This window comes from Drepanopeziza brunnea, assembly GCF_022702325.1.
Source record: "Drepanopeziza brunnea f. sp. 'multigermtubi' strain 214-2 chromosome Unknown ctg5, whole genome shotgun sequence".
NCBI lineage: Eukaryota > Fungi > Ascomycota > Leotiomycetes > Helotiales > Drepanopezizaceae > Drepanopeziza > Drepanopeziza brunnea.
Genome location: NW_027094068.1, coordinates 2,724,678 through 2,749,134, shown reverse-complemented (window position 1 = coordinate 2,749,134; position 24,457 = coordinate 2,724,678). Strand labels below are relative to the sequence as shown.

Here is a 24,457-nt window from a genome sequence, read left to right as displayed (position 1 = left end):
GGTTAGTATTTGTACGATTGAAACCGTAGACATTGAATATTAGTAGAATAGGCCTTGAGGCCCAGGTTTCAACCACGCCGAAGGGGGAAGAGGTGGAGAGTATTTCTCGACCTCTCCCTCCGTATACCGTCGCGCATTTCTTCTTCCCTTTTATCTTCAAGGTCCTCTTGGGCTCCTTTATTACCTCGCTTTGCTTGTGAGGATTATCTTGAATCTTTCTATGCTCTGTGTATTTCCTTTTCCTCGTCCTTCTGCGACCATTTCAGCTAGGAGTTGCAATAGATAAGGGTCTGGCGCAATCTGCACGCCCTGACGTTCGTGCGCTCGGGTCCAGTCTGCGATATGTCGCTGCAATCAAGATGATGCTCCTCTAAATAGATCAATATGAATATGAATATGAATATGAATATGAATATGAATATGAATATGAATATGAATATGAATGAGATATGTCGTGTGGATAAATTTTCGTGCCCGCTATGAGTGAATTCTGTAAGTACACTCAAGTGCCGGTATTTACCTAAGCTTAGGATCTCCCCGCTATCTTCTCTCTACTGTATTAGTCAGTGCTGATTCGACACCCCTCGACGGCGTTTGCATCCTCGACCGCTTTACCATTCTGCGGCTTACTATGGCGAGGAAGGGTCAACCTAAAGGCTCGAAACCAGGCGGCGGCGGCAGCGGCGGTGGCTCAGGCAAAAAACCCTCGCCGGCCACAATAACCGGCGACGATAGCTTCATCGTCTTCTCCAACTCCGACAAGGAGCCCAAACCACGGAAACCTCCTCCTGGGACTGCTGGAGCGTCTACGACTGCCATCGCGGGCCAGAATGGACCTGCATTGGCAGGAGAGGCGCCCCAACGGCCAGACGTCAAGAAAATTATCGGAGGGGCATCATGGACTGGCAAACTACCGGTCAATATGCTCTCAGAGCATTGCCAAAAACAAAAGTGGGAGAAGCCCGAATACACAATGGTTGGCAGTCCAGGAGGTCTACGATGGATCAGTGCTGATTCGAGACACAGTCCAAGACACCGGAGGGCTATTCCTCTATGGTCATCTTGAAGTGGAAGAATACCAAAACCCATGAGCTTGTACAGCTTCAGCCTTTCAGACTTCCGCCGACCCACAAACACATCGCTGCGAAGCCCACCGCACTCGAAGCCCGACATTTCGCTGCAACATATGGTCTCTTCCGAGTTTGCAGTATGCGAAATATACACATGATGTTGCCCCCCGACTACCGAGATCTCTGGAAAGGGGAATTCGAGGCGCTAAAGAAAGAGGATGTGAAAGAAGGGCGTGGATGGATGTACGAGGCAGATCCATTTGCAGCCTTGCGAGAGCGGGAAGATGCAAAGATTTTGAACGAGAAGAAGCGTGCCGAACGAGAAAAGGCCAGGGAGAAGATCGCCAACACCCCAGGAGGTCCAGGAGGCTCAAATCTGACTCTGCGAAACTCCGGTGGTGGGAGCGGTGGATCCGCCGCAGGAGCGCACAATATCCATAGAGGTTGGGTACGGGTCCCCAAAATCGAAATGGGAAAGCGGACACGAACGAATGTGGAGAATCTGATTCGAAGATACGCAATATGGAATCCGAACGATGTCAAGATGTCCCAATTCCAGAAACATTCCATCGTCAATGAGTTCAAGGCGCTTGATTTCCGGCAGAGTCACGTTGAGGAGGCGGTGGAGGAGTGTAAAGACCGAGAAGAGACTCTCGAGTGGCTTCTCATCCATGTCCCGGAAGACGACTTGCCCAGATGGGCTCTGCCCGAAGGATACGTGGCTGGAATTAGCATGGGTAGTAGTGATTTAAAGAGAGAGGGTGCCATCAAGCGATTAGCCGAATCTGGGTACGCATTTGATCTCTGCAAGCAGATGTACGACGCAAAGGGGGATGAAGGTATGGCTGCAGAAGCTCTGCAAAACATCCTCATTTCCAGTGGCCAGGACACTGAAGCTCCTCGAGATGAGGAGTCCTGGGATTCGGAAGAGTCCAAAGAATCTTCTGAAGCCATTTGGGAGGAGGAGCTGGTCAGTCTTCAGTCGGTGTTTGGCGACAGGTTCTCTCGCCCGTCGAAAGACGTTTGTCAGGTTAGTATCAGGCCTTCCAATAGGGGTCGCAATCCCATGGTGGAGCCTATGGTCCAGATCAGACGAACCCCAGAGTATCCCCAGAAAGTTCCTGTCATTTCAGTACACGCCGCGCTTCCAGCATACATCCGCTTGAGCATCATGAAGCAAGCCTTAAACAATGCTGTGGATAACTTTATAGGAGAACAAATGTGTTTCTTTCTCCTGGATTGGCTGGAACAGCATCTGTATAGCATCGTCGAAAGACCAGGCAGACTTCGAGAGATTTCTGCAGCTGCTTCTACCGTAAGTGAAGTCCGTCCTATCCATCGCAAACGGCAGAGGATTACAAGACACCCGAGAGCTATCAACTGGACTGCCAACCCGAGAAGTAAAGAGGATTGGGACAAGCGGCAAACCGATCCGAAGCTACAGTCCAGGATACAGCAGAGGAAGACTTTGCCCGCTTGGGAGATGCGAGAAGTCATTATTGACACAGTTAACTCTCACCAAGTCACAATCATATCTGGGGAGACTGGTTCCGGAAAGTCCACACAGTCGGCGCAGTTCGTTTTGGACGATCTATATCAGAACTGTTTGGGAGACTCTGCGAAGATTATGTAAGCCAGGTCTTTTGTTCCGGATACAGACTCAATTAACCTCCTTCAGTTGTACACAGCCACGTCGAATCTCTGCGCTCGGTCTCGCCGATCGTGTCAGCGAGGAGCGAAATTCTCCAGTCGGTCAAGAGGTTGGTTACATCATCCGAGGCGAGTCCAAGACAACCCCGAATACCAAAATCACTTTTGTCACCACAGGTGTATTGCTTAGAAGATTGCAGACATCGGGAGGCAGTAGCGAGGATGTAGTGGCCAGTCTGGCAGACGTTAGCCATGTCATCATCGATGAGGTCCACGAGCGAAGTCTGGATACAGACTTCTTGCTAGTCCTCTTGAGAGACGTCTTGAAAAAGCGGAAAGATTTGAAGCTGATTTTGATGAGCGCAACCTTGGATGCTGGCGTATTTGAAGACTACTTCAAAGCGAATGGCAAGGTTGGCCGAGTCGAGATCAGTGGACGAACCTATCCCGTTGAAGACTACTACCTCGATGATGTGATTCAAATGACTGGCTTCAATGCAGGCCGTGGAGGCAGGAGAGATGATGAGGATGCCGAGACTGCCGGGATGGACTCAGATGTAGCAGCTGCTATCCAAAGCATCGGCATGAGGATCAACTACGATCTAATCACACAGACAGTCAGGGAGATTGACGCGGAGCTTTCACATCTGAAACAAGACGGTGGTATTCTCATCTTCATGCCCGGTGTTGTTGAGATCAGCAGGAGTATTGATGCTTTGCGCTCCATACCGAATCTGCATGTGCTGCCTCTGCATGCTTCTCTACAGTCTGCCGATCAACGTCGCGTATTTCCTCACGCCCCATTTGGGAAGAGGAAGGTCGTGGTTGCAACCAACGTTGCAGAAACTTCAATCACTATCGACGATATCGTTGCAGTGATTGATTCTGGCAGGGTGAAAGAGACAAGCTACGACCCGCAGAACAACATGCGAAAGCTCGAGGAAGTCTGGGCCTCGCGTGCGGCATGCAAGCAACGTCGCGGTCGAGCTGGTCGTGTCCAAGCCGGCAAGTGCTACAAGCTGTACACTCGTAACGCAGAGATGACCAAGATGATGGAGCGGCCTGAGCCCGAGATCCGCCGAGTACCGTTGGAACAACTCTGTCTCTCTGTTCGTGCCATGGGGATCAAGGAGGTTGGCGCATTCCTGGCGAGTGCGTTGACACCACCTGAAAGCATGGCTGTTGATGGTGCGATGGACCTGTTGGGCAGAATGGGGGCTCTGGATGGCGAAGACTTGACGGCGCTTGGTCGACATCTGTCGATGATTCCAGCGGATCTTCGATGCGGAAAGCTCATGGTATATGGGGCCATGTTCGGCTGTCTAGACGCCTGTGTCACTATTGCTGCCATTCTCACGGTCAAGTCTCCTTTCGTATCCCCCCAAGATAAGCGAGAGGAAGCCAAGGCCGCGAGAGCCAAGTTTGCGAGAAATCAAGGCGACTTGATCGGAGATCTCAAAGCATTTGAGCAATGGGATGAGATGGTTAGCAACAGAAGGTATGCACCCCCTTCCTAATCAACAGCTTTTGTTGACACCTCCAGCATACGGCAAGGAGAAATCCGTGGCTGGTGCTCTGACAACTACCTCTCCTACCAAACACTCAACGACATCTCTTCCAACCGGAGTCAATACCTGAGCTCGCTTCGCGAGCTCTCATTTATTCCCAACTCTCCCGCCGCTCTTGCGTCGCTCAACAAGTACTCCTCCAACACCTCTCTCCTGCGCTCACTCTGCGCCGGCGCTTTCAACCCCCAAATAGCTCGAATCGATTTCCCAGACAAGAAATTTGCGGCTTCCGTTTCGGGGGCAGTAGAGCTCGACCCCGAAGCGAAGACGATAAAGTACTTTAATCAAGAAAATGGACGGGTGTTCGTGCATCCCAGCTCGACAATTTTCGATGCACAGGGATTTCCCGGAAACAGTGTCTATATGAGTTATTTCAACAAGATGGCCACGAGCAAGGTTTTTATTCGGGACTTGACCCGTGTGTTCCCCTCCTCTCTTCTTGTCACCTACCCCTGCTTTCGTTCCTCGAATTTCAAAGGGGGTTCCAGACTGACTTCAGTAACAGCATTCAACGCTTACACGGCCCTGCTCTTCTCCGGCCCCATCAATCTCGATACCCTTGGCCGTGGTCTCATCGTCGACGGCTGGTTGCGACTGCGAGGCTGGGCTCGAATCGGGGTCTTGGTCAGCAGACTGAGAGGTATGCTCGACGATGTACTCGCACGTAAGATTGACGAGCCGGAATTGGATCTGGCGGGGAATGAAGTCGTGGAGGCGGTAATGCATCTAGTGGAGCTGGATGGGTTGGATCAATAGCTTTACATGGCTGGCTGGAAATTTGGATTAGCTATGTGAGTTATCATGGTGTTTGTCCTCGTCGGATACACTGGTAGGGCGCATTGGTCAGGTCTTTGGAGAGCGAGCATATACATGGCGCTGGGTTTATCTCTTGCTCCTGCATCAGAAATCGCACATTTCTGCCAACCAATCTTTTCGTTGCATAAGTTGGGCAAGTCTTTATCTCCACAATTAAGGGCATTCTTTGCAGCGCTGTTGGTCGCGTTTATTGTGCAAGTCGGCACTCGCTGTTGGCCTTAATTTTGCTAATGAGGTTGCATGATATTTTCACGCGCAGAATTAGGTCAAAATTGCATACGGATATTTTCATGCTGTTGGCTACAAATCGGCAGGTTCTCGTCAAGCGGGAGAGGCCTGCTTCCTTTCCTTCCCTTCTTTTCCAACCACGACACAATATGATACAATACAACATAACACACCCTACCCAGCACCAATTCTTCCACTTCCCATCCAACCCTCCATCACTCAACCTCACACGGCAAATCATAATGCACAAACTCGCTACTGGCATCGATCTCCAGCTGGGTATCCTCGACGAAGGCGTCAAAGAACAGACACTCGCCGTAGCGGGCGTTGAAGGCGATGCTCATGCACTTGTACCTGCCGGTGGCGAAGTCGCCGTCGTCGGCCACGCACGCGGCGAGGCAGCACTTGAGGGTGGAGCCCGAGGCCTGCTGGATCGTCTCGTTGTAGGAGCCGGGCACGAGGGTGAAGCCCGGGATGGCGCAGAGGGGGTTGCCGTGGGCGTAGGCTGGGGGGTAGGAGGGGGGTGGAGGGTTAGTTTATATGAGTATGAGATGAGATGGGGGAGAGAGGGGGAGAGTAAGAAGGAAGGCCTTACTGTTAGTTGTGGTAGGGAAGCTGGCTGATGCCGAGCTTGTGCCTGTCGGGGATTTCGGGTCGGAGGTGATTGTCAAGACGCGGATGGGTTCTGTATAGGGGTTTTTCGCCGAGTGGGATTTCGTGGTGTGCGATTTCGTGGTGTGCGGTTTGGTGGTGCGTATGGCTAGGACTTGGGATGACAGAGCAGCGGCTGCGCCGAGGCGGATGCAGAGCATGAGGAGATGCATGGTTGGTGAAGCAAGCTGAGCCTGGTTCACGCTTGGAATTTCTTTTCTCGCTGGCCTGGGGTCTTGAGAGTGAAGTGGTTTGATATCGCCGGTTGGTCAATTAAGAAGAGTCCTTTTATCTGGAAAACAGATATGTATGCATCATATGTATATATACGGATAGAATGGTTGTCCTCATCGACGTCGTTACACTTGGCTCGATTTCCAACATGCTCTCCCAGGTACTTACTTACTGATTGACAGTATGCAAGCTTGACATACATTGGGGAGACGGGTGGGTACCTACCTACATTGTTTACGCCGGTGGTGCGAGGCGAGGATATACTGCTCCCGTCATCTCGTGCTAAGGGCACAAGATCTCTCGTCCTCCCCCAGCCGTTCTGAATGAGCTCGGATCGGGAGCGATCGTCAGATCTACCCGCGTGTTTCCGCTAGATGAGAGAAGAGGGTGACAGGATTCGAAGGGGGACGGAATGGGATGATATGGATAGGAGGGGTTCCAGAGGTCATGCGTCGCGAATATGTTTGTTTACAGAGGCTATCGAATCAGCTAAGCGAGCTGATTTCTTCCTGTACCAGTCGGGGCAGTGTTGTATTTGTTGTATTGACTTCAGAACTCGATTCTTTCTATTCCCCATCCCGGGTAACGCTCCTCTCCTTCATCGAGTCATCCTGGTTTCAGAGGATGTCATCTCCGGTATTGATGGTGCACAAGGAACGGTGTTTTCATGAGCAACGTTTAACGGCTGTTGTGGGTACACAAGCAAGGCAGGGCCACAGCACCGCGCGTATATTTCAGCACGGTGCTGATTATAGCACGCCTGTGAAGAACTTTGGGGCACTTTCTTCCGTGCAAGGACTCTAAGTCGAGTCGTTACCACTTTGTGTTCTCCAACACGCACCAACTCTGCAACGTTCCGTGGCTGAGTGAGACACGGGAAGATCTCAAAGGGGGACGACGATGATGGGAGGGTGATGGGTGGGGATGGTCGTGATGGAGTGGTGGAGTGGTGGCGGTGATTTGAAGCTGTTGGGAGTCATGGATCGTTGTTTACAAAGGTATGCTGTTCCTCCGGTTGATCTGATCTGAATGAACGATAGCTGACTGAAGAGAGAAGGATTCCCTTTGGATTTCTCCCTCTAGTGCCTGTCCTGTCCTGTCCGGCCATGGTCCGCACCGAATCCTTACCCGCAAACATCGGCTATCATCCGCTGTATGTACATGCCGTGAGGACAGGCCACCTACTCACCCACTCCACAAGAACACAACGAATACCCACCTACCATCCCTCCCCTACGGAACCAAGAAAGAAAAAAAGAGAACGAAGTTATCAGATGATACGCATATTATTGTCCCGGTCTTTGAGGACGTGCCCGGGTTACGGGGGGAGGAGGACGAAAAGCTCCTTCTTGGGCTGCCCGAGGTGGCGGCTCTGTAATGAAGGAGCTTTGATATAAGGACTGTGTGGGGGGAGAGCTTCGGTCTGCGGATGAAGGTTAAATGTTATGTCTTTTCTTGAAAGAAAGAAGGCCTATTGGAACAGATCTATTAAAAAATACCCGAAAACGATGAAACCACGCCTGTTGATACTCTTCTCTTACATGGTACGGCGATATCTCTTGTAACCCGCCAGGCCAAAGTAAATACTATAGATAGTTGAGTAGCTTTGGCCAAGAACCTTGAAGAGGCCTCGGCTCGCGAAAGCCACCCGTCCCGACCAGATAGGATTTCCTCGGTGTACCAAAATCAATGCAACTGCGAGGGATTTCCTTCAGCTTCTTTACGAAGCTGTGCGAAGGTTTGGAGCCTGGCCGACCGCGACAACGACAGCGACATCGATAGCGATAGCGATACGTCGATTCCTGCTCAACGAAAAGGTCAGCTTGGATCTTCAGGAATGCAGCACGAGTTCAAAGCAAGAGGTTCTCGATACCATCGTCGCAGCTCACTTGCCCACCGCTCTCCCCGATCCGCCGTCCGGAAGCCTCGGAGCAACACCAAAAATCCAGGCGACCATGGCCGAAGTCACTCAGGAGATCCTTTAGGTAGAACAGGTGGTCCTTCGAGGAAGAGAGCAATTCCCAGAGAATGGATGACCGATTACACCCACTTGCCTGGTCGTGTCCCTGAATATGGAGAGGTACGCTCTCCCACGAACATCCCACATCGAGGACCCAGCTCCAACCCTTGAATCCCTCCAGCCCAATCTCAAGACAGCCGATGAGATGCTCATTGCATGGCCTTGAATGAGGAGCGCCTCCAGCAGTATATACAGAATAACCTCTTGTGGAACCCACAACATCCAGCCATTTAGAACGACCCTTCCAAGCCACTATCTCCAACTCCAGCCCACCTTTAACGAAATCAAGGAGCAGTTAAGAGCCACATTTGCTCCAATAGCCCAGTTGGTTGAACGCTGGCTGTCAATTGAGCAATGTCTTGTGAATGCAGTTCAATGTTTTCTAGACCGAGAAACAACCCGGTGCCAGCCCGCCATTGTCAGCTGTCGGGAGCGGGCGATAGACCCATGGGATGGATAGGTGAACAGCTAGCTAGCTAGCTAGCTCAAGAAGCTGCCACTAAGCTGAGCGGATGAAGTCAATAAATTTGAAAGCGTTAAGACAGCGTAGTCATACACAAACAGCGAGTAGTCTCTGACCGTTTTCAGTGCTGTTTTCTTTTAGTTGCCAGCGATCTCCCAGTGCCAGCTAGGGGCTTGGACATTGAAAGAATCATGAATAGACTGGTGGAGAAGTGATAGTTCAAACCCCCTTCTCCTTTCGATTCCCTTAGATTGATTACTTCCTAAGCGCGGAGAGATGGCGGAATACGAGGTCGAGCTGCCACGGCTTTGCACTCGAATGGGAGAGATACAAATCGTTGGCAGGTCTTGGTAATCACCCCCTTGATAATACGTGATAATAGTTTCGCTTATTCGCCCACGTCCGCGAAGCGAAACAAAACATTGCGACTAGAGGATATTCATAGTCACCCAACATCGCCCAGGAAACATGTTACTTCTTTACTGGATACTTCCAACGTTTGGGATTCACTGATTTTGATTCTATCAAGACTTTTGTGAGCGGCTAAGCTTTTCTTCTTCACGAAGCATGCAATGTGCAAGCATCCATCAAGCCGGAACAAACTCTCGGAAAAACTTCTGATATCAGATTCTCACATATGGACGGAATGGACACAGAATCCCGTGGCGATAGCGTCGTCAGATCACAGCGACGCACGCAGCAGCTCGCGAATAACTCGCCACCTGCCTAAAAAGAAGGAGCCGGGAGAACTCGCGATCTTGGCAGCAGGCTTGTCCCAACAACCACCACCGATGCACCGACGGGGGCCAACTATCGAACCTGAAAACGCAAGTTTGTTTGTTGAGCGATAGAGCCTCGGGCACTTATTCCGTGCAGGTGATTGTGATTAGGATCAATGGAGCAGGTATGTTTGTATCCAGTAATTCTAAGGTAGATAGCGAATACTACTCTCCCACCCTTGGCAGATGGATAGTTCGTCCTAGGTGCCAGGTCCATAGATTGTCCCTGTCGAGCCAGTCAACTGATTTCCTATCATCATGATGGATCTGCGCACATCTTGTCAGCTTTCAACACCAGCCTCCAAGAGGAAGTTCGCAGGAGAGGTGTCTGTCTCGGGAGAAACGATGTTGATGACTTGGTGCAGGCGGCCACTTGGGACCTGCAGTACTGATATCAAGATCGGGTGAGTGCGAGCGTGTGAGAGCTGTATCTGTTCATTCTGGATGTATAAATGGAGCATGGGTTCCAGAAGAAAAAGAAGAAGAAGAAGAAGAAGAAGAAGAAATGAACCCATCCCACCACCCTCGGACCCCTCGTTAATTTGACCATCAAGCATCGATTCGGTAGCTCAGAATGCGTTTCGTTCTTCTTCAAACTGCGGTGACGGCTCTGCTCGCAAACCACGTCCTCGGTCATCCCCACGCATCTTCATCTTCCCCTCAGGCTCGAAAGATCCAGAAAAGGACCGTTGATCTTTCTGCCTATAGATTGGGAGTAGGAGCAAGCTACACCAGCAATTCTGTGATCACGGACGGGGAGCAAGATACTGATTTCCAAGCGTTCACAGAGCCAGGCTATGTCGAGACGGCCACCGCCCTCGTCAAGTCTGTGTTTCCGCTCGCCGAGTTTCGCCAACTATCAAGCTATCAATCCGGCAATGGGGTCGGGCACGTGGTGTTCAAGCAGATGATACACGGTATCGACATCGACACTGCTGATCTCAATGTCAACGTGAGTGGCGGGAATTCAGAATACGATTGCGTGGTAAAGTTAGAAAACACTGACCGAGTTATCATCAGACTGGCACAGACGGCTCGGTCTTGTCTTACGGCAGCTCCTTCTACACCGGACCAACGCCTCCGGAAAGCCCGCTGGTCAGACGAGATCAGGTTGACCCCGTCGCGGCGCTGCGAGGCGCCTCCGAGACGCTGCGACTGTCGGTCTCCTCAGAGGGGGCAGTAGCAGAAGCGGAACCAGCAGAAGTGGAACAGTACACCATTACGGGGTCTGCGGGTGCGCTGTCCGACCCGAGAGCGAAGCTCGTCTACGTCCACACGGGCGACTCTCTGACGCTCTCGTGGAGCGTAGAGACGGATATTGGCGACAACTGGTTGTTGTCCTATGTCGATGCGGTCACGCCGGAGAACGTGATCGCCGTCGTGGACTACGTGGCCGAAGCCTCGTATACCGTCTAGTACATCTCTCCTCCCACCTCTAAAGCCCACCAATGCACCCACAGCTGACGATGTAAAAGCCCATGGAAGACCAACGACCCGAGTCGTGGTGGCCGAGTGGTCGAGACCGATCCTTGGGATCTCAAGGCTTCCGAATTCACGTGGCATGGGAACGGCGAGAAGATCTTCAAGACGACCCGCGGCAACAATGGCAACGCGCAAGCGAACTTTGAAGGCGACGATGCGTTCGTGAATGATTTTCGCCCGTACGAGGACGACTTGAACTTCAACTACGAGCTGGATCTCAATGCCACGGATCCCAAGACCTATGCCAATGCATCAGTTGCGCAACTCTTCTACACCGCGAACATGTACCATGACCTGTTGTACGTGCTAGGTTTCAATGAGGTAGCCGGCAATTTCGAGATGAATGTTGATAGCCAGGGAGGTCGTGGTGGAGATGCAGTCACCCTGAATGCTCAAGACGGGAGCGGCATGAACAATGCAAACTTCGCGACTCCCATTGATGGGCTCGTCCCCAGAATGAGGATGTAGTAAGTAGTCTCCGAGCGCCCACTCCCTCCTCCTGGCAGTTTGTTACGGGAGCTTCAGGCCTTCTCGCCAATCCGTCGCTACCGCGAGAAAGGGCCGAGATATGCTGCGATGTTCTTCCCGTGCATTACTGACTTCTATCGTTCTCAAGCATCTGGAACTACACCCTGCCCCTCCGCGACTGCAGCTTCGACGCAAGTGTGGTGATCCACGAGTACACCCACGGTCTCTCCAACCGACTGACGGGAGGCCCTTTGAACTCGGGCTGCTTGTCCACCACCGAAGCGGGCGGCATGGGAGAAGGATGGGGTGATTTCATGGCGATCGCCATCAACCTCAAGACCTCGGACACGAGAGCTACCAGCTACCCGATGGGAGACTGGGTACGAGCAAGGCCCTCAGGCATTCGGACCTATCTCTACTCGACGAGCCTGACCACCAATCCCATGGTCTACTCGACTGCCAACAACTCCACGCTCGTGCACTTCATCGGAACCATCTGGGCCAATATGCTCTACGAGGTGACGTGGAACCTCATCGATGAGTACGGTATCACGGATGCGAGACAGCCGACTGTTGTCGATGGCGTGCCTACCGACGGGCGGTTCTTGGCAATGCAGCTGGTGGTCGACGGCATGAAGCTGTGAGGACCCCCTCCCTCGTGCCTTTCATTCAATCTCCTCGCACAACACTGACCGAGTCCACAGACAACCCTGCAGACCGAACTTCATCCAGGCTCGCGACGCGATTCTCGACGCCGACAAGGCCCGCACCGGTGGCAAGAACCAATGCAGCATCTGGAGAGCGTTCGCGAAGCGCGGGCTGGGTGCCGATGCCAGACGGTCTGCCAACCCCTTCGATCACCTGTCCCGAGTCGACAGCTACAATCTGCCGGATGGTGTCTGTGGGTGCAGCGCTGACAACTGCCTCCGCGCGCTTCGCTCCACCACGCCGGACGGACGGCTACGGGAGTCTCAGGAGTTCTGTGGTAATTTTACCAAGACGGTTGTGACGGATATCAGTGCTCTGAAGCCGTATTTGGCGAGTCCTTGCCATGGCAGCGCTGTGGCCAGAGTCAGCTCGGCTTGTGGATGTATCCCTACCTTGGGCTAGATAGAAGAAGGAAGGGTATGAATAGCTAGCTGTTCGGAAATCAGTCCATGATTCTATGATTGTGAGATTCTTGAAAAATCGAAAGCAGTGATAATGGTTTTAAAAGGCAAGGACGAGCACATGTTTTTGAAGTCAAAAAGAGAGAGCATGGGATGCAATAAAAGTCAACCGATTATATTTTTCTGCAATACTACCTAAGCAACGTAAGGGAAAAATTTCAAGTGAAGGATTCCGCTCCCGCATTATTGAAATATGAATGCCGGCGAGGATGCAGACTTCTGAAGTCGGCCAAAACATATCAGGTAAACTCAAAAGGCGTCATGTAGCCTGGGGAACGCGAAAATGCCGGGCCTCTTCATGAAGAGTCGGTCAGATCGATAGAAGCCTCATTTTTGATGGGAGTTCTAGTTCTCTGTCTCTTTGGTAGCCGGTTAGACCTGGAGGGGTGACCTTCGTCGCTCTGCCGCTCACGCTTGATTGCAGCAACAACCTGCTGACTTGCTGGAGCCATCCGAGAGCCAGAGTTGATCATCGTTTGCATGATATCCAAGACGTTTTGAAGCAGAGGAACCATATTCTCTCGGGTGGGCAAGCGAAGTGCACCTTGCATGATGTTGGAAAGTGTTTCGAGGGTGCCAATCATGAGGTTGCGATCATTTCGGATTTGCGCGAGTTCAGCCTGAAGAGAATTGTGGGATGTCTTCAGTCCTTGAATCTCGGTGTGCAGTGCAGGGGTGGTCTCGGTGTCTTGCTTCACTTTCTGGGCCTGGTTTTGAAGATCGGTAGGATTTCCATCGACTGGGTGGGCCTCTGGCTGTGCCCGGGATTGTTGACTTTCAGGCTCACTATTCTGGACCTCAGTGGGTAGCTTATCTCCCCGGAGTAGCTCAATCTCCGCGTGGAGATTCTGAATCTTGGTCGTGAGTTCTGCAGTTTCCGTCTTGCTATCTGCTTCGTTTTCGTAGAGCTGCTGGTTCTCGCCCCTCAAGTCTTCAACAAGGCTCAAAAGACGCTGAACCTCAGCCTCACTCTCTGCTTTGGCTTGACGAAGCTCCATCTCTTTATTTTCAAGAGTCTCTAAGGCCAATACAAGCTCTTGTTCCTTCGATTGGAGGTGTTGGCTTGTGGAATTTAACTCTCGCTTCTGGGTCTGTAGAGTAGTGCTCAGCTCCTTCACATGAGTCTTCAGCTTCTCAACCTCCAGATCGAGCGGCTTGATGATATCTTGAACCCCTGCCTCAGGTATGATCTTGGTTTCAACTTGACCTGTCTGAGCATCTCCGGTGTGGTTCGAGGTAATATCAAAACCAATTCCTTCATCAAAATAGCGGTGGGCAAACTCTACTGCATTGATTCCTGAAAGATTGATGTGTCCGTCTGCAGGAGCCTTTATTGGGATATGAGCAGGATTCACTTCACTCTTGAGATCCGCAACGTCTTTCGCGGTGGGGAGAATTGCTACGGGTGGCACGCCATAAAAGGCCTGGTCGATGTACCGGGAAACCATAGGAAAGTATTCTTCGTTGCTGTCGAGTCCTGGAAATACGACACCATTTCCTTTCTGCGAGACGATTGCAAAAGGGCACCCACATAATGCAACTCCTCGGCGGTCGCGGAAGTCCATATTGTCAATCGTAGCACCCTCTATTCTCCCGCTTTAGTAAATCAAAAGCAGAATTTTTTTCCAGATCTTGCTTACCAGTTTGAAAAATTAGATCAAATTGTTTATCCGAGCAAATGCTTCTTTTATGCAGGGTTGCCTTGTACATCATATCCAGACCATGAAGTCTCGAAATCATGTTGCTTTCAAGATCAGTCCAAGAGACCATCAGCTCTTCGGTGGACTTGCCAGGAATAAGTTCCACGATGCGCGGCATCTGTCGGAGGTTTACATCAAGCTTCTGTCGCAGCGAGATATTAGATTCGAACGACTTCTGCAGCAGCGGCTGGCCACCTTTCTTTAGATCATGAAGAATCGTTTCATACAAACCAACGATAATGTGATCGCAGGGAAAATCTGGAGGGTTGATAGCACATTCCCACAGATAACAAGATATCGTCCGATGACTAGCAGCGAAGTCCAAGTAGGTGTCGGAAATAAGAAGATCATTCTCATCGAGAAGTAGTTCAAGACCAGACTTGGAAGCTTGCTTGAAGATCACCTTCAGATCCTTGGTTCTCTCGTCCAATGCCAATGCCGCGCTCAAAGCTCTCTTGACACCGGCGGAATATGGGGTCTCTTCTACACTGGAGCCGGGGGCATTATGCAATAAATCATGGCGATATTCTTCCGGGGTCCGAACAATGTGATATTTCCGTAAAGTATCCCAGACACAGGTAGGAAGTGAAATCGGCTCCTTTGGCAAATGCTTCTTGATCGCATGAAAATCCTGCAGATGTCTCATAAGCACATTACGGACAGTATATCAGGCATCCCATACCTTGTTATCCTGCTTTCGGTAAAAGAAAATATCCCGTTGGGGATATAATGTGAGGAGGTGTGTCCATATTTGGGCTGCAACAGGTTTGGTGATGAAGTCTTTGGCGAAGTTAACATCGGCCCAATGCTTCTCATCGTCTTCAAGAAGCATTTTGGTGTATTCCTTGAGCGCTTCTTGATTTCCTTCCCGAATTACATGGCCCCACATTCTTGCAAAAGAAGTTGCTTCTTCCGAGCTGTTTGTGAGTATCTGCCTATCCCGATTGATCTGTCCAGAAGACAAATTGTAACCAAACTTGAGTACCTTCGAGCTTGCCGATCCTCCGATGTAAAGTCCTTTCAGGTAAAGGCGGCCACCAAATGGCTTGTCTAGGACGAGGTCTCCATCAGGAGTCTTGAACTGTCTTGTCGGAGGGCAAAGTACGAAAGAGACTTTGATCCACTCCATAAATGTCGCATTATCTATGGCGAGCCCCTTCTTACTATAGACTTTGCCGATCTTGACGCAAACGTCCTCCCAGATGTTTGAAATGAGACCTCGTGGCTTCTTTTCGTAAAATTGCTTGGTATTTGCGAGCATGCGTTTGGTGAGTTGGGAGTCTTTCATAGGTGAGATATGACAATACAAGTGACTTTTATCTTTGCCGCCAAGTCCAAAGTTCCAATAGGCTTTAGAAGATTCATAACGGACCTGGTAGCCTTTCCGAACTAGCACTAATGAAGCAACTTTGAATCCTTCGCCGTGAGTGCCAGCGAGGTTATTTTTGGTTCGTTTGGAACTCACACCGAGGTCAAGTGCTTTCCGTTGTAGTCTTGCTCCGAAGTTTGAAAGCTCTAGGGTGCCCTTCTTTTCCAGGAAACGAATGAATCCTATCATTTTCTCAGATCCTGGCGGATGAGCAGTTGCGACCCACTCATCATCCCCTTTTTTAAAGACAATTTTTATTGAGCCTTGATCCAGTCCTTGAGCTTCGATCATTCCGTCCATCCTGGATGCGTCAATAAGGAAGCTCCCAAGCCGAACTTCGAGAATGCTCACCAGTTTTGGAACAATTCTCGGAAGGCATCTCGTCCAGTCCAAGTTGGCACATAGTTTCGTGTGAGGCCGAGAGCCTGTCTACTCTTTTTGATAGTGTCTCGATCCTCATAGGCCTCGTTCCGGGTATCGAACTCAGGCTCGGCTTCTGAGTCATCGTAATCCATCTTGAGGTGAGTGACGGTACTGGTTACTGATATCGATGCAGAAGGTGATGGTATGGTCTACCGAATAGGTGTTTTGATCAGCCTAGTACTTCTGAAGGAAGCAGAGATCGAGAGATGGCTGAACTATCAATTAAAAGGAAGAAAGAGCAGCGAGAGATTGAGTCGCCGTGGTTGGCATTGGGGTGATGATTGGTATGTTATAGGAGTTGTATGAAAGAGGAAAAGAAAGAGGTTTATAGACGAGACGCGGACTAGCCTCGCCAGTGATTGCCTGACAGTGACACAGCAATCAGGTCAGGCCATGAAGGTGAGCTTCGTGCTAAACTTCTCGCACGATGGCCTCTCCGAAGATTTTGCCATTGTTTTACCATTCCTAGTCGTTCATTAATGAGAAAATCATTTTCTGACCTGAAGGAATCTCACATTTTTGGACCATAGCCCATCCACTATTACCCCGCTGTCACCATTTCCAGATTTTGCTCAATGGGTACTCTCAGTTGGGTATTACTCTCAAATCCTTTTCAATTCTCGTCAAGATTGCCCGTTAAATGAATCGTAGCAAGTTTCCTACCTTCCTTCAAAGGCCTGTGGACTTTCTCCTATACCAGATCCCTCTTATGACATCGACAAGCTCACTCCTCACTATGAGCCAATGCCACAGGTCTCGCCTTCTCCCATCCATCTTCAATCTCCTGCGTCGTAGTACTAGCAAGCTCACATGTAACTTCTTTTTTTCCAAAGGTCCTCTCGGTGAAATATTAGTATATCGGGACCTGTTTATGGGCATCCCTCAACCGTCGCAAATCATAAATACCTTCCAAGCCAACCAAACCAGCTGGAGGGAGATTCCCATTCTGAAACGTGCTCTGAAATTACAGAGGAGCCCCACGACTTTGTACTAGCAGGATATAATTGTCCTTAGCGGCGTCGTCCAAGTCAGGAAAATGCCTTACATTTCTGCCCAGATTTTTGGCTCTATGAACCTTGTGAGCTGAAGCAGCAGAGAGGCAGTTGAAAGCCGATAGCTGGTTAAAACGAGACTGGCGATATACGGAGTGAGAGTGGAGGCGCATAGAAGTTCCGGGCCATGAGTGAAAACGTAGAGGCAGCGATCATGGGGGCCGTTACGCTCCTCCGTATATGTATTTATGATGGAGTCCGTATCCCCAAGGTGTGAACTTTAAGCTTCGCTGATTCGAAGACGCATTGATGCCTTTGATGCTTCGGAATAATTTGTCATTTTTGGGAGTGCAGATCAAAGGCCAGGTTACAATCGAGCAAGATGGATTGAGGTTGAGAAATAGGGTGCCCTAAGCTAAGCGAGGCGGCTATTTTTAATCGGGCTCTTGTTCAAGCAGCCTATCTCTACGTATACCGCCGAAGCACAGCACCTAAATACAAGAACAGGTAGTATTAAGATTTTCGAGAAGCCTGTAGATATTATATCTTGATGGTATAATGACAACCACGGCTTGGTCCGAGCGAACTGAACATCGATAACGTTGCTCGTCGTCGCCCACCTTGGCGCGGATATACACATAAAGATTCGATCTGCATTTCTGAAGCGACTAGCCAATCTGGATTTCAGGGTCACTTAAATTGATTTTCGGGATATTGAGCTACTCTGTGCGCCCTTCCGCCTCGGTATATCTTTTTCTCGACGCGTATTCCGGCAGCGAGAAGAAGATAAAGCAATCCGATGGACTTATGGAGATCAACCAGGCCGGCGGTAAAGGGGGAAAAAAGCTATGGCTGCTTACAAATGCATTTCTCAAGTGGTAAGTCAATTTGCATACTGTTGAGTCGCGGGTGTTGGCAGAGGTGACTAATGATTGGATAGGCGTGATATTTATTAGACTGATACAATAGAGCCTGTTCTTGGACTTGAGTAAAGCATACAATGAATGATTACTAGATTGAAGATTTGATCGCTAGATTTAAGGCCTGAAAACATATTCACCTGCTTGACATAAGCCAACTCCATAACATCCATCACCTGGCGGGCTGCAGCTCGCAGATATCTCTGTCTATACAACAGAGTTCAAGGACAGAAATTTGGATTACCCTCATCTAGAATGGATCCTTCTTGAAAGCTTCCTCGGCCTCTTTGTAAGCATCATATCCGTACAGCCACGACTGCACCCGGGGACACGTCCACCTGCTCGGGAAATCCGCCTTCACCTCTCCACCAAGCATCCCCAGCATCAACGCATCCCTCTCTTCCTGCTCCTTCCCGTCCGCCAGGTGGAAATCGTGTCTCTGCTTGAACGTCTCGCTCCTAATGCCCTCCCCCCTCTCCTTCCGCAAATCCTGATACATCTTGGCGGCCCGCACCAATTGCTCTGCCCTTCCCTCTCCATCGTCAGCATTGACCTGCCCTAGCAAATAGCCCACCACCGCGCCATCCTCCAACGACGAGTTCGCGCCTTGGGCCAGGTACGGCAGCATGGGATGGCAGCAGTCGCCCATCATCAGGAACGTGCCCTGTTCGTTAGCCCACTCCGGGAGCGTGTCGAGCCACAGCAACTTCCACTTCGCCACGGCCGGCACCTGATCCAGGAACTTCGTCAGGATGGGGTCCCAGCCCTCGAACAGCCTCTTCATCTCGGTGATTTCGCCCTCGGCTTTGCTGACTCCGGCCGGGAGGGTATCCGGGCACAGGAGAACGAGGTTGTACAGGTCCCCGCCGCGCACCGTGTAGGCGACGACGTGCGTGTTGGGACCGACCCAGAAATTGACGGTGGCGGCCCGGATGAAGTTCCGGAGCTCGGGCGCGTCCGGGCCAGTGAGGTCGTTGGCGTGGATTAAAATCCTGTAGGCGAGATCACCTGTCAGGATGGGCGGGCTGGGCCGGCCCAGGAACTGCGAGCGAGTGGCGGACCACAGGCCTTCGGCGCAGAGGATGACGTGGCCGTCGACGATCTCGCCGTCGTGGAGCTTGACTTCCACCATGTCGAAGTCGACGGATGTGACTCGGGCGTTGAGACGGATCTCGATGCCGAGTTCGTTGCAGCGGTGGGCCATAGCCCGCTGGAGGTCAACACGGTGCAGGCCCCAGAACGGAGCGCCGTATTTGCGGCTGATGGATTGCTGAAAGTCTTGTTCCCGGGCAAGCAGTCTGGTACCGTCGTAGCGGTGGACTGAGAGCGTGTTTGGGAACGTGGCCTTCGGCACGAGAGTCTCGTATATCCCCCAGCGTTTGAAATTGCGGGTTCCGTTGGGTGTGAGTTGCAGGCCGGCCTGAGAGTTTGTCATTTCAAAAGGGGGACCAGGAATGGAAAATCAGGAGGCATACTTACGCCAACTTCGGCCAGCTCTTTCACAGACTCGAGGATTGTGACTGTGTGGTTCGGGTTGGCAAGCTTGGTTGAAATGGCAGCCGAGAGGCCAGCCAGACCAGCGCCTATCACGATGAGGTGGATGGAGCCTGACATTATTCCCTGGCTTCAAGGAGTCGGCTACCCAGCTCCAAATCCTTGTTTTGATAGACTTGATTTCGACTCGATGCCCCGAGTGGTTCCTTTCAAGTGTTGTGAGCGCTCTTTGCTCTGTATGTTCTCGCACAGTTCTTAGGAGGGGGATAGTCGTAAGGAGTCTCAGGCACACTTCAGTACCTAGTCGACTTGGACATAAGTAGAAGGTTGGAGACAGACGTTAGGCTAAGCGAGAAAGAAGAATATAAATATCATATGAATATCGGTATATCAGTGTTGTTTCCAGTTCGTATATATATTATATCATATAACGCAAAACGTCCGATTCAGCGGGGATGGGCATAGCGGGGCTCTCATCCACAAGAAGTGGGATACGTATAAGCAGGTGGACACGGGTAACTGCATCGTACATGAGAGTGCAGATTATCAACCTGGTAGCTCGTGAACAATCGGCTAAGAGCAAGAGAATAAAGTAGACTTGACAAATGGTCCATCGCGCTTGCAACGAAACTTTCTTCATACCCATTTTCAAATTCGTTCATTGAATTTATCGTGCGGATCAGGCCAATATCGAGTCCAATTTACCCCGTATTTTTACCCCGTATGCACGCAGGCGCTCCACGAACGCCAGCCAAGCTATAAAACTCTTTTTTTTGACGCCCTTCAAATGCATAACATGTCCATTCCCACCGGATCCACATATTCGCATCAAACCAGGTTCTCCATGTCCGGGGTGACCACAAATTTGCCCATAATTTGTCCCATGCTCATTGCCCGACCTTCAGGTGCTCCACCGCCTACTGGTCCTTTCTCAAGGCCATCGACAACAATGCCGGTCGTCAAAAACCCAGCGTCGACTCCACGTCCGACAAGCAAGTTGACACCTCCCCAAGACAGTTCGACTTTACCGCTCTGGCGTACAACTAGCTTGCCGATCCAGCCTTCCTCGTGGACGTATGGTGTACGCTTCCCCTTGCTCCTTTTTTCCTCTTCCATCTTGGCTTTGTCGATTGAAATGGTTTCTTCCTCCATCTTAATAGCAACAGACTCTCCGGTGAGATCGGCGCGGTCCCTGGCTTTGGCTTTACTCTTTGCAGATGTTCCGGTGCCTGAAACCTCGACGTCACCATTTCCATCCGCGCTCAAGTCGTGCATCTTCTTTGGGTCAATCGGTTTGCCTTTGACAGGATCGTACAGCTCCGGCAAGATGGGTGGGAATTGGAAAAGGTATAGTCTGCCGGATCGCTTGTCTTCTGGCTTCGGGGCGGCTTCCTCCATCAGGACATCCTCCTGACCATCGGTCCCCTTGCTCTTGTCTGTAAGATTCCCTTGCAGGCCGCCAAGCTCACTGGCGAGAATGGCAACATCCTCGAGATGACGCTCATACTCCGCTTTGTCTTCTTCGGTCTGGATGACTTGCTTGTGAGCCCGCTTCTTCTTGGGTTGTGCCTTCTTTTCTCCTAATACTCCAGTCATAGCAGCATCGTCGTCCATTTTTAACTCCGGCTTGACCTTGCGTTTTGATTCTGGGGACAGGGGCTCGACGGTGCTGGTTGAATCAGGGGAGATGTGACGGAAAGTCGGAGCCAAGCCAGGTTCTGTCTTGATGCTAATCTCGTCTCTAGGGTCACCCATCCTAGTGTCCGCGGGTCCTGGCCTGGAGGAGGATCGTGTCTCGTCGACCTCGACGCCGTCTTCGTCATCCTCTATCTTGATAACCGGTCCCGTATTGACAATTGTTACTCGTGCCTTGTGCTCATGACGATCCAGACGGATAGGCCTCAGACCGGTCTTTCTGATTGACTTCGTACCAATGTACTGGATTTCGTCGTCTTCGTCTTCGGGAACGAGATTTATCATCGCAATATCAACTCGGGGGGCGTCTCCGTCCTCGCCCGGGTAGTGAGGTTCAGGGACATAGTCTTTGTTGAATCCGCCCATTCTCCCTCCTCCTCCACCTCCACCTCCTCCGCCACCTGTATATCCACCTGATCGTGAAGGTCCCGATTCCGTCTTGATACCGGACACACCACTTCCACCTCCCCCTCCACCCCCTCCAAGTCTCGTGAATCCGGTAGAAGAATTCTCTAAAGAAATGTCAGCTCTTCACTTCCACACCTGACCACATATACGCACTTATAGACTCTGGGAGAGCTCCAAACAGCCCCGAGCCCCCGCCTCCCCGACTAGATCTCCCCATAGCATCTCCTCGTCCGCGCGCCGGTCTCCCCCTGCCCCTCAGAGCCCTAGCTTCCTCTCTCGCCTTCGTAGCCGCAATTCCAGCCAATCTTGCCTCTTCTTTCCTCGCAAGCTCTGCCAGCTTCGTCGCATCGGCTCTGTTAGCTTTCGGCTTGAACTTGCTCGGGGCCTTTGCGCCACCTCTTGCGCCTCCTCTACCACCTCTGGTCGACGGACCCGCCTTACTGGCAGAAGAAGCATCGGACGCAGGTTGTGAGGTCGCAGCTCCTGAAGAAGCCCCAGGACCTGAGTGCGCGGGTGTCGGAGCTGGAGTTTCCGTAGGAATGGTCGCTGGTGAGGAGTTGGGGGAAAATGAGTTATCGCCGGCTTCGCTGAGCTGGGGAGTCGAGACCGCTGGCGCTGGAGCTTCTGAGGCCGGGGCTGTTTCAGATTGGCTTGCTGGGGCATCTGCCATCTGGACATCTGGTGCCGGGGAGTCTGCTGCTGCTGGATCTGAAGCTGTAGCTTTTCCTCTCCCTCGGCCTCTGCCTCGTCCAGCACCGCCGCGCACAGCTTTTGGAGGCATTTTGGTGCTTCGATGGAGTCCGAGAAGTTGTAATATTACCGCATTAAGATATCGAAAGTGTTCCCTATTTAAAGGTATTTGGCAAGAGGCGAGATGAAATGTAAAATTTGGGTTGACTCTTTCGCTGGTGGGGGACAACTTTTTTTGATCTCAGCCTTCTCCCGCCGGGAAATCGGCAAAACAGTTATTCCGGTCAACTTCGAGTATTTCTTGGCGATGCGAATTAGAAGCCTTGCAATCAATAAAATACGATGCTTAAAATTTGGTTTCCGTCCTTTCGACTGCCTGGGTGAAGTTAACGCTGCACTGTGAGGTCGGATGTCGCTTTTACTTACGCCCAATCCAGGCTAGTCGTAGACTATTTAAGTAAGTTGACGTAAATGGCAAGCAGCTTACGTAATCCCAAAACGAGCTTGAAGTTAGGTATACCTAATTAGCTAGCTGCCTTTTGTCTCAATCCCACGACTCTTCCTCCCAGAACAACAACACTACCATCCTGAATTAATTGGAAGCGGTAGTAGTAAGATGGCGGTCGCAAATTTGAGCATCGTGAGTAGAGAGAAACGGAGTGGTTAACCTTTCCCCGGTTGGCTCATACGTAAAACGTAAACGCTGAACACTTACCTAGCTACATAGGCCACAGGCCACAAGCCAGGACCGGATCAGGTCTATATCTACCTACACTTGACATTTCTAGTCAGTTTTCAGAGCCTGCTAGGTTTATTATTAGGGCCTGCCGTTTACGTACCGGACATTCTCAGCCGTCGACTTGTAAACCATTAGCCGTAAAGGGCCACGCTAGAGACAACCACGCATCACTCTGACTCTTCACTCATTCGCCTAGGATGTTAGAGACATCAGTACACCGTGAAATGATTGGTTCAATGCGCAGGTAGTAGTAGTATGGTGTGGGGGGCGCGCTCTTGATTAGTTTGAAAAGGTCACGTTTCGTCTTCTTGTTTACATTCCTCGCTTGAGTGTCCTCGCTTAAACCAAAACAACCAAAGTACGAAAAAAACAAAAAAGTAGCAAAAATCTTCCAGAAGCTCGCACTTGAGAGGTTCTGGAATACAAACGTGATTGAACCCGTTTTCCGAATATTCAGAATCCCCTTGGTCGCACGAAAGCGAAAACCCAGATATTCGAGATCGGAGCAGGCAGACGATGAACCACTAGACCAGCTAGACGGAGATTCTGAATATGTCCAGGAACGATGTCCGTTGAATTTATATACCCCCAATTTTTTTTTTTCTTGGTGGCCATCGGGTCTCGGACAGAGCATTGGACTATTTGTCGGATATGGAGATATTTTCAGAGGAAAGCAAGTCTATGAGTAGCTGCTGGTTGTGGTCTGGCAGGAGTGAGTCGTGTCTGCTTCATATACGAACGCACCTGGATGCGATATCTGGGATGATTTAATCATCTCCTCTTTGCTTACCCCAAAATCATCCGGTCAATCACCTATCCTAACAAGTGAATGCCAGGATCCAGCAAGTTTCCCATTTCTCGATAGCCCACAGTCGCTCTACATCGTTGTCCGCTACTGGAAAAGAGATCGGCCATCTGCGAAAATAAGATTGATCTCTTTTCAAGCAGTATAATTTCAGAAACAAGCCCCAGTTTAAGACTGCAGGGAGTTAGTTGTTGTTTCGCATACCAACGAGCAGCTGGCGTCGGTTTGGGCTCCAGAACCGCCCAGTCGACCCATCATCAGTGATCATCGCCAGTCCCGGATCCTATAATCCCAAACCAAATACTCTTGCAAGATGGGATTTCCCGATAGTGATGTATTGCTCGCCGAATCCATCCACGGCTTCCTGGATTAAACATTGTGATAAAGCCGATCAGGTTCTTGCGTTGCGAACAACGCCTGTCAATCAAGTGTCACTACGAGAAGCTTTCGTCCGGAAACCTCAATCAGATAACCAGACGTGAAGTAGGAAACATGGCCTACGACGCTACGACTTGTCTTGTAAGAGGACTTCCGGCTGAGCCATCACGAGAGCAGATATCGAGATTCGAGGCAAGTCGCTCTTGTCACGATGGTGAGTACGGGCCTTGCCACGGTCCGACAACC

General features: G+C 50.9%; 7 protein-coding genes across 7 annotated transcripts; 3 read left to right on the top strand and 4 right to left on the bottom strand.

The window, feature by feature from the left end:
• Positions 1-479: 479 nt before the first annotated feature.
• L3040_004063 (uncharacterized protein) lies at positions 480-5,044 on the top strand (the record flags this gene model as incomplete). The annotated part of the gene is made up of 6 exons (XM_007291639.2): positions 480-492; positions 564-976; positions 1,027-2,699; positions 2,749-4,218; positions 4,264-4,706; positions 4,794-5,044. 6 exons carry the CDS (start codon positions 480-482, stop codon positions 5,042-5,044), a joined length of 4,263 nt encoding a protein of 1,420 aa, XP_007291701.2.
• Positions 5,045-5,547: 503 nt separating this feature from the next.
• On the bottom strand, positions 5,548-6,156 carry L3040_004062 (uncharacterized protein; the record flags this gene model as incomplete). Its single annotated transcript, XM_007291640.1, has 2 exons — positions 5,548-5,837; positions 5,928-6,156. 2 exons carry the CDS (start codon positions 6,154-6,156, stop codon positions 5,548-5,550), a joined length of 519 nt encoding a protein of 172 aa, XP_007291702.1.
• Positions 6,157-7,195: 1,039 nt separating this feature from the next.
• On the top strand, positions 7,196-8,202 carry L3040_004061 (uncharacterized protein; the record flags this gene model as incomplete). The annotated part of the gene is made up of 3 exons (XM_066156653.1): positions 7,196-7,215; positions 7,275-7,370; positions 8,061-8,202. 3 exons carry the CDS (start codon positions 7,196-7,198, stop codon positions 8,200-8,202), a joined length of 258 nt encoding a protein of 85 aa, XP_066012224.1.
• Positions 8,203-10,053: 1,851 nt separating this feature from the next.
• On the top strand, positions 10,054-12,539 carry L3040_004060 (uncharacterized protein; the record flags this gene model as incomplete). Its single annotated transcript, XM_007291641.1, has 5 exons — positions 10,054-10,431; positions 10,500-10,894; positions 10,955-11,428; positions 11,578-12,069; positions 12,134-12,539. 5 exons carry the CDS (start codon positions 10,054-10,056, stop codon positions 12,537-12,539), a joined length of 2,145 nt encoding a protein of 714 aa, XP_007291703.1.
• Positions 12,540-12,894: 355 nt separating this feature from the next.
• L3040_004059 (uncharacterized protein) lies at positions 12,895-16,182 on the bottom strand (the record flags this gene model as incomplete). The annotated part of the gene is made up of 4 exons (XM_007291642.2): positions 12,895-14,183; positions 14,239-14,929; positions 14,981-15,968; positions 16,019-16,182. The coding sequence occupies 4 exons, from the start codon at positions 16,180-16,182 to the stop codon at positions 12,895-12,897; spliced, it is 3,132 nt and encodes a 1,043-aa protein (XP_007291704.2).
• Positions 16,183-18,252: 2,070 nt separating this feature from the next.
• On the bottom strand, positions 18,253-19,616 carry L3040_004058 (uncharacterized protein; the record flags this gene model as incomplete). The annotated part of the gene is made up of 2 exons (XM_007291643.2): positions 18,253-19,422; positions 19,482-19,616. 2 exons carry the CDS (start codon positions 19,614-19,616, stop codon positions 18,253-18,255), a joined length of 1,305 nt encoding a protein of 434 aa, XP_007291705.2.
• Positions 19,617-20,324: 708 nt separating this feature from the next.
• On the bottom strand, positions 20,325-22,380 carry L3040_004057 (uncharacterized protein; the record flags this gene model as incomplete). Its single annotated transcript, XM_007291644.2, has 2 exons — positions 20,325-21,703; positions 21,753-22,380. 2 exons carry the CDS (start codon positions 22,378-22,380, stop codon positions 20,325-20,327), a joined length of 2,007 nt encoding a protein of 668 aa, XP_007291706.2.
• Between the last annotated feature and the right edge of the window lie 2,077 nt (positions 22,381-24,457).